Source organism: Nilaparvata lugens, chromosome 8, assembly GCF_014356525.2.
Source record: "Nilaparvata lugens isolate BPH chromosome 8, ASM1435652v1, whole genome shotgun sequence".
In the NCBI taxonomy this organism is placed as follows: Eukaryota; Metazoa; Arthropoda; class Insecta; order Hemiptera; family Delphacidae; genus Nilaparvata; species Nilaparvata lugens.
In genome coordinates, this window is record NC_052511.1 from 1,376,460 (window position 1) to 1,389,836 (window position 13,377).

Here is a 13,377-nt window from a genome sequence, read left to right on the forward strand (position 1 = left end):
TGGTGATATTTTTTCAAAGTTTTTCGACTTTTATATCATCAAGCTATCCAAAATGAAAAAGTTTTCACAGAAAACATTTTTTTCTGATCATTACTTTTTGAGATATGAGTGCCTAATTTTGAATTTTTGGGACAGCACATTTCAAATTTCGGTAGGATATAAATCCATGCGATTTAGAGGATGGATTCTTCATGGTATTGTTGATCGTGTTAAACAAAATGTTTATGTAAATATCAATTTTTGAAAAAGTTATTCAATTTACCAAAAATAACTCAACTAAAGCTATTCTTAGTAATTGAATAACTGTCTTAAAATTGATATTTTCAGAAAATTTTGTTTAACTAGATCAACAATATCATGAAGAATCCATCCTCTAAATCGCATGGATTTATATCCTACCGAATTTGAAATTTGCTGTCCCAAAAATTCAAACTTTAGGCGCTCATATCTCAAAAAGTTGATCAGAAAAAAAATGGTTTCCTGAGAAAACTTTCCATTTTAATAGCTTGATGATATACAATCGAAAAACTTGAAAAATATCACCAGTAGAAAGTTTATTTTAGCCTTTGCACAGCCTCAACTCAAGCCTAGTCCTAAGGCTAGGCACACACCAGTTAGTCAAAACAAGACAAGACACGTTTAGTCACAATACTCCACATAGTTGATTATGATTATGAACATCTTGAATGCATAGTCTCTCACTTCTTTATGAACATGACGTCAAAAGCGGTAGACGTTTGTTGCTGTTCAATGTACAATGCAGCCAACTGTAGTGCATTTCTAGCTTCGGCATGGGAAATTATATCCCCTTCGTCGTCTTCTCATTCCCCTCTCGCTCTTCTTCACGATTCCTCCTCTCTCCCGCTCCTTTAGTAAGTTATGAATAATTCCTTCATCTGTTAAAAATTCATTTTCTAACTCATTGTCACAAGTCGCGATCCAATCTCCACATTGTTTTCTTGAATCTTGGGCACACACCGGGTATTCTTTGAAGCTTGTTTAACAGAGCCACATTGTCATCTGTTCTCGTTCATCATGGGGCTCTTCTTTGATCATGGGATTTGATGCTCTTCGGTGATTTTCAATGGTCTTCTCCACTTCAGGCATGATTTTACAATTGTCGAGCTCCTCATAACTTAGCGACCATGTAAATGACGTCTTTGATGTTAATGATTTCAGGCAAAAACCAGTCCCTTGTTTTCAAGATCCATTCGGTTGAGGATTTCTGAGATCAGTTTCCGCCTGTATCGTCTCTAAAACATTCAATCACTCCTTGATCCATCGTCTGAATCAGGCTTGTAACATGTGCTGGTAAAAAAAACACACTGTATTCCGCTTTCCCCGTCAACTTCAATTCCTTGGAGGTGTAGGTGCATTATCTAAAATCAAAATTGCTTTGCACGGCATTTTTAGATTTTTTAGGTGTGTTTTTACTGAAGTACTATTCATTACAACCAATCTTTAATAATATATTATATATTCATCCGTCCAAGCAGACTTTGATTTTTATAACACCTGGCAGACAAAAATTCACATTTTTAAAGGCCCTGGGTTTTGTGCCTTTCCAATAACAAGAGGTTTCAGTTTATGTGTTCCCGAGGCATTTTTAATGCAAGTGGCAAAAGTTTTGTCTGGTAGACGTTAAAGTTAAGTCCAGTTTCGTCCATGTATAGACTTTTTCAGGATGTAGCCTTTTTTGTTATCACATCTTCGAGTGTTTTTATCCATTCTGCAGATGCACCTGGGTCGGCTGACAGTTTTTCACCGCATATACTCAGAAATGGATACCATGACGTTTCTAGCCAACTGTCACTCGCCCTGAAAGTCCCGCAGTTTTCAATTTTAGCGTGTAACGCCATCGCCTTTTCCTTCAAAATTGGCCCACTAATCGGTGTACCTTTCCGCCGCTCTTGAGTAAACCACAGCCATAATGCATCGTCAACAATCTTGTTTGTAGGTTTCTTTAAAGTGCAACGAGAGGTTAAGATTTTCTCGGATTCAATTTGGGTGCAGTAGTCCTGAATGGATTTTTTATTACGCTTCCAGTCCTTGACCGTTGTAACACCGACACCGAGTTCATCGCTAATGCTATTAACAGATTCCCCTTTATCAAGCCGTTCTATTGCTTTTAGTTTTTGTTCCATCGTCACAACCAGTCTCTTACGTTTAACACCACTCATTTTACACTACTGTACTTTACACTAACAAGTCATTACATAAACAATTAAAAAACAATTACGGTATCAAGAACTGTTAAATATCAAAGTTTGCAAACACAGTTAGCACACTAGAAACTGCCCGCACATGATATTGAGAGCAACTGACTGAATTTTGACTTGCTACGGAATCATATGTTTCGACCTGTTGAAAACATGAAAGTTATTTTTGGATCGTTATCGCAGCAGCGGCGGAAGTTTGTAATTTCCTGGAAACGGTCGGTTAATCCGACAGTCTGTTGATCCGAGGTCGGTTAAGAGAGCTTCTCTGTATGTACTAAATGCATTAAAAACACTCGGTTTTGGGTTTTTCTTAGCATAGATAACACGATGATTGATTTTCTTAGAATAGATGGATAATCTTCAATTGAGCTTGGTTAGGTATTTCATAGAAAAATATAGCATAAGAAGATAACCCATGGTATGGAACGTTATGTTCCAAATATCGTTAATTATTACTCATTATATTTCACACAATACCATGCTATAGCCCAGTCAATGAAGGTCCAAAAAAGCAGTTTCGATCCGAAAAATTAATAAAAGCTGAATTCCCACCATCGATAGAACCCTCCCAGAGGGTCATTCTCCCAAAAGTCCCAAGAAATATCCCCTTGGAGCTTTCCGCCCCAACCCCCTAAAAACATGAAAATGCAGGTAACACGGGAAATCAATTATCTCTGTAACCATTGATCGGAAACAGTTCTATTATATGCCATTCGATTCGTTACATTATGAACTACAATATAAGTTATATTATTTTTCCAATAAAATCAACAGTTTTCTTGTTAAATAAATATTGTAAAAATTTAGTTAGGGGCTTGTGATTTGATTTTTTTGTTTTCTTCGATTAACTCGATACGAGTAGTTTTAAAGGAAAATGAGCCAGATAATTAATGTAGCAACTGTCATTGCAAATCCATTGATGTATATTGTTATGTATTGCGATTCTTGTCTATCATACGACAAAGCAGATAACGCTATCTCTTCTACACAAGAAAAGATAGCATAAGAATATCCCATGGTATAGTGCGTTTATGTTCCAAATTTCACTGTTAAGTGTGCAAAGGCTAAAAACAAACTTTCTACTGGTGATATTTTTCAAAGTTTTTCGATTTGTGCATCATCTAGCTACCAAAGAGAAAGTTTTCTCAGGAAAACATTTTTGACTTTGACGTGAACAACGTCTATATGGGTTTGCCGTGACACTTCAAGAAACTGCGTTACGTTCCCACGTTATGCGCTCACATGAGAGCGAGTGAGAGCGTTCGTTTCGGTTCACGGCGTCTGGAAAGAGCACAATAGGAGCAGTGGCGAGCAACGCAGCAGCAACCCGAAGGCATTCACCTGGAGAGAGAGTGAAACGGAGCAATCTCCTGCGACTGCGCCACTACTTGGTGAATAGGTTATGTGAATAGTATAAGTGAATAGGTATAAGTGTAAGTATAATAGTATAAGTGAATAGGTTATGTTGTAGTAATCACAATGTACATTGCAATTTAATCCTCCCAAAAGCCTCATTCTCCATCCATAAATTCTTGAATACTGCAGTAAACCCCGTTTGCTAGTCGTCTTAGCTCACGATCCTCCTTCTACATATATATACAGGATGATAATTGGCAACACTGTTCCCTTATCTTTCTCCATTGCCATTATAACGTGGACCCTACTATGCACGCTCTATAATTCACTCATTTTCGCTTGACAATCTCTCCAATTACTCCAAAAATAACTTCACAAACTTTATTTATGGGAAAGTTTATTTAAACTTTATTTACAAACTTTATTTATTCAATACAAACTTTATTAGGCCGGATCAAGATCACTAATTATGAGCCGGTTTCCGAGCTCGGGATTTAGCTAAGTTCTAGACTTAAAACAGCTAAAGTCAGGAAATTGGCTTTCCAAAGCGGGGTGTAGTCGTAGTCATAGTCATGTTCAAATAAAATATTTCGAAAAACTAAAAAATTGAACACAAAATAAAATAAAGGGAAAACAGTGTAAAGTTCCAGCTTTTGAACTATTAAGGAATGTTTAATTCAGTCAAGGAAAAACGTTTCCAATTATAGAAATGAGGAGATAAAGATTGTCATAAAAACTGCGACCACGCCCCATTTCGGAGAGCCAATTTTCTGACTCCAGCTGTTTAAAGTCTAGAACTTAGCTAAATCCCGAGCTCGGAAACCGGCCCCATGTGTCCTAAATATTCCTCAACATACCTGCTACCCAATATTTCACAGTATCAACTTAATTATGCATCTCATACCTCATATACCAACCTCACGTTTCTGTGTATCAATTATCCGCTAACTAACTTACATGCCAATAATTTGAAAGTAGTTTCCAGCATGATCGATCATGTTGGTACAGCATGAGCTCAAAATAATGAATAACATGAACCATAAATATGCTGCTTCTTCCTCAATTATATATTGGCTGGCACATAAAGCTACCTCCTAATTCAAATGCAGCTAACGAAGTTACTGTCTAATTTATTGAGCCAAAGATGGACTTTCAATAGAGTGATGTGGGTGAGCTATAGATAGTCTAGGCTACAGTCCATCCATCGAGACAATATATCTATGGTGTGGTCCACGTTATAATGGCAGTATTTTGATCAACATTCGAGCTGCTATCATTCGACACAACAGTTCGCGCTATCCTTTTTCAGCTCCACACCGTTGCCAGATCGGATTTAACAATGTAGAAATATCATTATTCAAAGAAGATATACTATGGTATAGATGGTTTATGTTACAAATTTTAAGCCGATTTTTGTTATCTTAAGCCGACTACTGGCCATTATTACTGTTTTGTTGGGGTGAGAATGTAAGAACGGCACAGTATGAGAGACTACCAGCGTCACATAGCTTCACAAAAAATAACTACTAGGGCTATCGGCTTGAGTTAAGGCTGTTCAAAGGCTAAAAATAAACTTTCTACTGGTGATATTTTCCAAAGTTTTTCGATTTGTATATCATCAAGCTATCAAAATGAAAACGTTTTCTCAGGAAAGCATTTTTTCCGATCATTACTTTTTGAGATATGAGCGCCTAAAGATCAAATTTTTGGGACAGAACATATCAAATTCGGTAAGAGGTAAATCTATAAGATTCAGAGGATAAATTCTTCATGGTATTGTTCATCTAGTTAAATAGCAATTTTCTAAAAATATAGATTTTTGGGGCAAGTTATTAAATTTAACCAAAATAATTCAACTGAAAGATATTTTTGGTCATCTTTAGTAAATTCAATAACTTTCTCAGAAATAGTTATTGAATTTACTAAAGATGACCAAAAATATCTTTCAGTTGAATTATTTTGGTTAATTTAATAACTTGTCCCAAAAATCTATATTTTTAGAAAATTGCTATTCAACTAGATGAACAATACCATGAAGAATTTATCCTCTGAATCTTATAGATTTACCTCTTACCGAATTTGATATGTTCTGTCCAAGAATTTGTTCTTTAGGCGCTCATATCTCAAAAAGTAATGATCGGAAAAAATGCTTTCCTGAGAAAACGTTTTCATTTTGATAGCTTGATGATATACAAATCGAAAAACTTTGGAAAATATCCCAGTAGAAAGTTTATTTTTAGCCTTTGTACAGCCTTAACTCAAGCCGATAGCCCTAGTAGTTATTTTTTGTGAAGCTATGTGACGCTGGTAGTCTCTCATACTGTGCCGTTCTTACATTCTCACCCCAACAAAACAGTAATAATGGCCAGTAGTCGGCTTAAGATAACAAAAATCGGCTTAAAATTTGTAATATAAACATCTATACCATAGTATATCTTCTTTGAATAATGATATTTCTACATTGTTAAATCCGATCTGGCAACGGTGTGGAGCTGAAAAAGGATAGCGCGAACTGTTGTGTCGAATGATAGCAGCTCGAATGTTGATCAAAATACTGCCATTATAACGTGGACCACACCATAGATATATTGTCTCGATGGATGGACTGTAGCCTAGACTATCTATAGCTCACCCACATCACTCTATTGAAAGTCCATCTTTGGCTCAATAAATTAGACAGTAACTTCGTTAGCTGCATTTGAATTAGGAGGTAGCTTTATGTGCCAGCCAATATATAATTGAGGAAGAAGCAGCATATTTATGGTTCATGTTATTCATTATTTTGAGCTCATGCTGTACCAACATGATCGATCATGCTGGAAACTACTTTCAAATTATTGGCATGTAAGTTAGTTAGCGGATAATTGATACAGAGAAACGTGAGGTTGGTATATGAGGTATGAGATGCATAATTAAGTTGATACTGTGAAATATTGGGTAGCAGGTATGTTGAGGAATATTTAGGACACATAGGGCCGGTTTCCGAGCTCGGGATTTAGCTAAGTTCTAGACTTTAAACAGCTGGAGTCAGAAAATTGGCTCTCCGAAATGGGGCGTGGTCGCAGTTTTTATGACAATCTTTATCTCCTCATTTCTATAATTGGGAACGTTTTTTCTTGACGGAATTAAACATTCCTTAATAGTTCAAAATAGCTGGAACTTTACACTGTTTTCCCTTTATTTTATTTTGTGTTCAATTTTTTAGTTTTTCGAAATAATTTCATTTGAACATGACTATGACTACGACTACACCCCGCTTTGGAAAGCCAATTTCCTGACTTTAGCTGTTTAAAGTCTAGAACTTAGCTAAATCCCGAGCTCGGAAACCGGCTCATAATTAGTGATCTTGATCCGGCCTAATAAAGTTTGTATTAAATAAATAAAGTTTGTAAATAAAGTTTGTAAATAAAGTTTTTAAATAAAGTTTAAATAAACTTTCCCATAAATAAAGTTTGTGAAGTTATTTTTGGAGTAAATTGGAGTGATTGTCGAGCGAAAATGAGTGAATTATAGAGCGTGCATAGTAGGGTCCACGTTATAATGGCAATGGAGAAAGATAAGGGAACAGTATTGCCGATTATCATCCTGTATATATGTAGAAGGAGGATCGTGAGCTAAGACGACTAGCAAACGGGGTTTACTACAGTATTCAAGAATTTATGGATGGAGAATGAGGCTTTTGGGAGGATTAAATTGCAATGTACATTGTGGAATGTGATGTATATAATATATGTTTATATGTATTCCTTTATTTTTTTGACAAATAGTCCTTGACGATTTCCTATACTCTTTAAAGAGTCTCCAGGGAGAAAATTTAATCAAATCAAGAGTTACATATCGACTTCACCGTTTTGATTGTACCTTTATAATATTCATTACATCGAACCCACAGGCACAAGTGATACATCAAATTAAAAAGAAGTTCAATCAGTTTTACATACAGGCACAAGTGTGTAGTTGAGAAGTTGATATTGTGGTAATTATTCATATTGATAAACTGTTTATCAGAGATTGACAATGGTGTAATAACCGAAACCGGTCTTTCTAATTATCAATAAATCAGTGGTTTTTTGACAATTTCTTAGTCTTTTTCAATTTCAACAGGCACAAGTGATACATCAAATGAAAAAGAAGCTCAATCAGTTTTACATACGTGTCTACCCCAATATTTGAACGAGCGTTAGTGAGTTCTCACTTTTGACTCACACAAGGCTAAAGTCTGACTCAACTTTCGAGGGTTGAGTGTGAGAGAGGGCCGGCTGCGCCCTAACTCCGCCCTCCTAGGTATAAAATAAAGGCAGCGATTCTATTTTATTCTAAGGCCAAAGTCGTTGTCCGTCTGTTAGTATGTTCTACAATATCTTTAGAAAGTAAATTCGTATGGCTTTTGTTGGTGAGGAGTCTCTTGCAGGGAGGAAAGAATTGATCGATCAACTTCAAATTTTGAACACGTATTCTTCGAACCTTTTTAAAGGTCAAGTTTGTTGGACAACAAAATTGACTCACTCCTTCGTCCTTTTCTAGGATACAACAGATAACATGGAAAGAATGCATAAAAATGTTAAATTGATAACTAACTCATCAAGATGTCGTCTTAATAGATAAATAATATGATTTTATTGCCATTAAATTCTTAGAACAATAGTCAAAAGTCAAATATTGAATACAGTTCAACAAATTATAAAATTGAGTTTTACATCAAATTATATTACTGAGTCTTAAGTAAACTGTAAGTCAATTGGATTTTTCAAATACAGTATTGCATTTCATTTGAATGCACAAAACATATTCCTTACAGCACAATTCGAGCCTCTTGAACAATACAAAAACCTGTGGACCTGAGTGTGCAAATCCTAAAAAAAAATGACGAACAAATCCCAAAAACCTGAACTTGATACTTGTCCACAAGTTTAATCCATTGCACAAGTAGTCGTCAAACAGCGTTCTAATAATCTCGCACTGATTACTGTGCAATTCACTCTAACCTGTTAGCATTTTCCTCATAAATAGAATCATTGCTTATAATTCAAACCAATGCTGACGATTTAAAATGAGTCACAACCACTTCTTAGCCGACTGGGTGTCTCAAAAAACCAGATTCACCAATTTTCTTCATTGAACGCAATCTTGACACCTCTAGCGTAGTTTTTATTACAGTGAGAATCACTTATAACTGTCAGAATTAATACTAAATATCATCAATCTTTCTCATTCAAACTTCACTGATAGTCTAAAGTGAACCAGGCTCTGCTAAGTTGCCTAATAATCTTGAAACACCTGGGCTACACTGACACTAAAAACACCATCAACTTATATCTATACCGTACTAGCCGTCAGACTCGCTTCGCTCGCCGTATCCGTCTAGCCAGGGGGCTCCGCCCCCTGGACCCCGACTGGGTCGTCCAAAAATGAGATCAGCAGATCAGATCTCGCTTCGCTCACCTGCATTTTTCATTTGAGCATTTTTATCATAATGTTAGAACGATCCAGTCGGGGGTCCAGACTAAACGACTGGCTAAACTGATATGCGAGCGAAGTGAGGAATAGCTCTCAATGAAGTAGTAATGCCCAATCAATTTTTCCGCGATAAATGCATTTCAATCTTCAACTTGTGGCCAACCTAACAAAGCCAACTCAACTTAATGCAACTGACAAAATTATTAATTTAGTTACCAGTTAACAACTGTTTCGAAGAGGTACTCTCTCTAGATTATAGTTCTATATAACATATGGTATGGACATTTTTCAATTATAATTAAGAGAGAATAAGAAGAATATACATGCTAAAAGACGAACTTTGAACCTTAAAAACCACCCTTAGAGTTGGAATATTGCCAAAATTTCTTAGTGCGCCTCTAAAGGGCCAACTGAACATACCTACCAAATTTGAACGTTTTTGGTCCGGTAGATTTCTAGTTCTGCGAGTGAGTGATGAGTGAGTGAGTCAGTCAGTCAGTCAGTCAGTCAGTGCCATTTCACTATTATATATATATATATATATATATATATATTATATATATATATATAGATTTCATTTCTAACAGTATAGACTACAGACTGTAATCTGATTAATATTGGGGGACCGAGCTTGCTCTGGAGTGTAAAGAACATAGAAAATTTGTAACGAAAGATTGAATTTATAGTTTTATATTTTATTTATTCATTTTCTCAGTCGTACAATTATTTTACAGTTATATGAGGAGGCACAACAGACTTATGCCCAAAACTGTCCCTTTTGAAATTTATTCTACAGTCCAAATCAAAATCTAGGTTAAGCTACTATCACTCATCAAAATAACAATTTATTCACACTTCAAAAACAAACCATATCATCAATTACAAACAGATATACTATGAATTATATTTAGATGATATACTATGTTTGCTACAAATTTGTTCATATACTATGTACTATTCTACACTAACAGCACACAGTTACTATTTTGGACTTTGAAGTGAAAATGTTTTCTAAAAAAAGAGAAATGAACCAAAATAAGTTTTTCTTGCTGAATTTTTCTTCTCGTAAGATCAGCTGGATGATCCCACACATGCACTCGTTCACTCTCTTCCATTACGGTATCGACAGACGACAAAATTTCCAGCTGTTTTTCCAAGGACGTATTTATCCTTTTAATGTCCTTCAGCTAGTTATCCCAGGGTTGAGACATAGTGAAATCGAATTTACATATCATAAACCTACTTTGTTTCAAACTTCGTAAGAATCGTTAGAGCCGTTTCGAGATCCGGTCAAATACAGATATATAAGCATGTAAATATCTAAATATATAAACAGGAATTGCTCGTTTAATGGTATAGGATGGAATGGAGAATTTAAAATGGAAAATCATAAAATTACTTACAAGTTTATTATTTGCTTGAGAATTAGTAGTATGTACTGTCCAAACACAGTAATACAATAATTGTCATAATATACAGATTGAATCTGAAATAATGAACTGAAGTGAGAAAGTGAGAGGTGAAAGAATATTGGAGTAGGTACTGGATTCCAATACAATAATCCATTTTTTTCAAATAATCTATTGAATTATATTGATAAATTTGATAGAAAATGATATTATAAGAATAATTATTGACCGAGCGAAGTGAGGTCTAAGATTCAAGTCGACGTTTGGCATTCTCTTAGTGTTTAAATTTTTATATGTTTATATGTTGCGCATTTCCAGCGAAACGCGGTAATAGATTTTCATGAAATTTGACAGGTATGTTCCTTTTTAATTGCGCGTCGACGTATATACAAGGTTTTGAAATTTTTCACTCAAGGATAATAAAAGGAAAAGGAGCCTCCTTCATACGCCAATATTAGAGTAAAAATCAGACTGTAGAATTATTCATCATAAATCAGCGACAAGTGATTACACAGATGGTGGAGAAGCCAGTCTATTGCTGTATCCATAAGGTCTATAGTTTCAATCAGGTACTGTGGATGAGAATACTGCGTGAGGTCTACTGTTCACAGAACTACTAGTATATGAATGTGATAATATTCGAGATAATTTATTTCAATTATTCGATCTAATCTTATATTATTATTTGAATTCCGCATTGTTGAGATATTGAGGTTATGAATGATTTCAAATCAAGCTTACAAAAGAAATCTTCTTCCTCTTCTTCTTTTTCTTTTTCTCCATCATCATCATCATCATCATATCATCATCATCTTCTTCTTACTTCTTCTTCTTCTTCTTCTTCTTCTTCTTCTTCTCTTCTTCTTCTTCTCTTCTTCTCTTCTTCCGCATTCGAATCATCATTCAACAATAATTGAGAATTATTCTCAACAATATAACACTCTACAGGTGTAGAAGCTCAGTCGGCAATAATCTAGAAATTTTCAAATGTGCCGCCAAGCGGCGTACCATGGCAAACGGTAAAGGGCAGGCGGCAGCCATGCAGCGACTGCCGGCCGGGGTGAGCACGTCTCCTGTCATAACTTGTCAAATTTTGACGGTCACCTCTGCCTTTGATTTGAACAGTTTCGTCGCGAATTTCAAGTGGAACGGACCTCTATGGCGTCGCTCTCGTCAATTTTGCAGTTCTAACGAATATTTCGGTATCTAGTGGCTCGTTAATGGATCAGGAGGTTAATGTGAGTATTGTATTTTTGATGTAAAGAGTAATTTTTAATCGTTACCCAATTTATAACAATAAACTCCGACAATCTAACCTAAAAAATTAAATATAATAAATATAATTATTGCCGCTCAACAATTTTACTCACAAAAGATGTATTGATGGGTACCAACTACAGCTATAGATTTGTATATAGTACTTAAAGATAGACATTGCAAGTTGGGTAACCAACTCAGAAATCATCTTGTGGTTTCAAGGATATCAGAGGCGTGGTTGTAGATATTCGAGTGGTAAACTGAGCTTCAACGATAACCTGAAAAATAATGATGGGACTGACTCATTAACTGTTGTAAAACTTTGAGACGGATTCCCACATTACCAGTACAAGACTCAGTGCAGCCAGTACACCGAGAATAAAATCCCAATTTTCAGAAAACCAACCCATACTGATGTTATCATACTCTCATTCTTGTCATCCTATTCTCACAACTTGCTGCTTCAATAGCATGGTCTATAGAGCACTACAATACAATACTATGAGCAATCATGATTTTGATATTGAGATCACTAAAATAAACAGATAGCTGTCACAAATGGGTATGAAGAAAGTATGGTGGACAGATTATTGAGTAAAATAATAGACAAATTCAATCAATTCTAGCTTTGTAGGCTCAAACTGTGAGGAGAAGACTTGGATAACAATCCCATATTTAGCCTTGTATCTGATAAAATAGGTAGGGAATTGAAGAGGAATGGATTTTATGTTGCTTTCAAGACCAAACCGATTTTAAATAGTCTATTTAGAATTAAGGATAATACTAAATAAAAAATACAATAAGTGATCGGGAGTCTCAAACGTTAATACCATCCATATAGTATATGATAATAATTGTCATATTATTAATTATTATATATGATTCATATATTAATATATTAATATATATTATGAAAAATTAGATAGTCACTCTAAGACGGCGGTGTTTCACAAATACTAGAATTCAACTTTTAAAATATTAAAAGTCCACGTTTTAATGGCAGGGGAGAAAAATAGGGGAACAACGTTAACGATCCTCTGTCTTGTCAATGCCTTCTATAGACGGTAACTGATACAGGTTATGATGTACTATTAACTGTTCATCCTCTTTAAATAATCAATTATATTTTATCAAGCAAAAATTATATTTCCAATGATTTCATGATAAATTATCATATCAAAATTAAATATTTTGTTTTTAATTTTATTTCGAGATTGTTAGAAGACGATCTGGCAACAGATCAAAGCGAGAAAGAGATAGCGCTATCTGATTTCTTGAATGATAGACTAGGATAGCAATACAATTGCCAATCAAACACTGCCATTGTAACGTGAGCCTCACTATATACAGTTTACTATAATATTATTATCCTTTTTCACTTCATGTATCTACTCCAACTGTAGTAGTCAATTAATTTACGAAAAATGTGTGAAGAAATTAAAGATGACATAAATTTTCATTCAATAAAAACCGCAAAAATAGTAAAAACGGGTAGCATCGACCTTAGAGTAACTAATTAACGAGTAATATGTGAAGAAATTTCAGATGCCGTGCGGTTTCATTCAATAAAACTACATCAGCAATAAAAACAGGTGGCATTGACATGAGAGTCATTTACGTAAAATGTGTGAAGAAGTCACAGATAAACGTAAATTTTAGGAGTTTGCTTCTAATTCATA

The 13,377-nt window shown here is 35.0% G+C and overlaps 1 protein-coding gene across 1 annotated transcript; it reads right to left on the reverse strand.

The window, feature by feature from the left end:
• Nucleotides 1-1,679: 1,679 nt before the first annotated feature.
• Nucleotides 1,680-2,180, reverse strand: LOC120352796 (jerky protein homolog-like). Its single transcript, XM_039435044.1, has one exon. It carries the CDS (start codon nt 2,178-2,180, stop codon nt 1,680-1,682), a length of 501 nt encoding a protein of 166 aa, XP_039290978.1.
• Between the last annotated feature and the right edge of the window lie 11,197 nt (nt 2,181-13,377).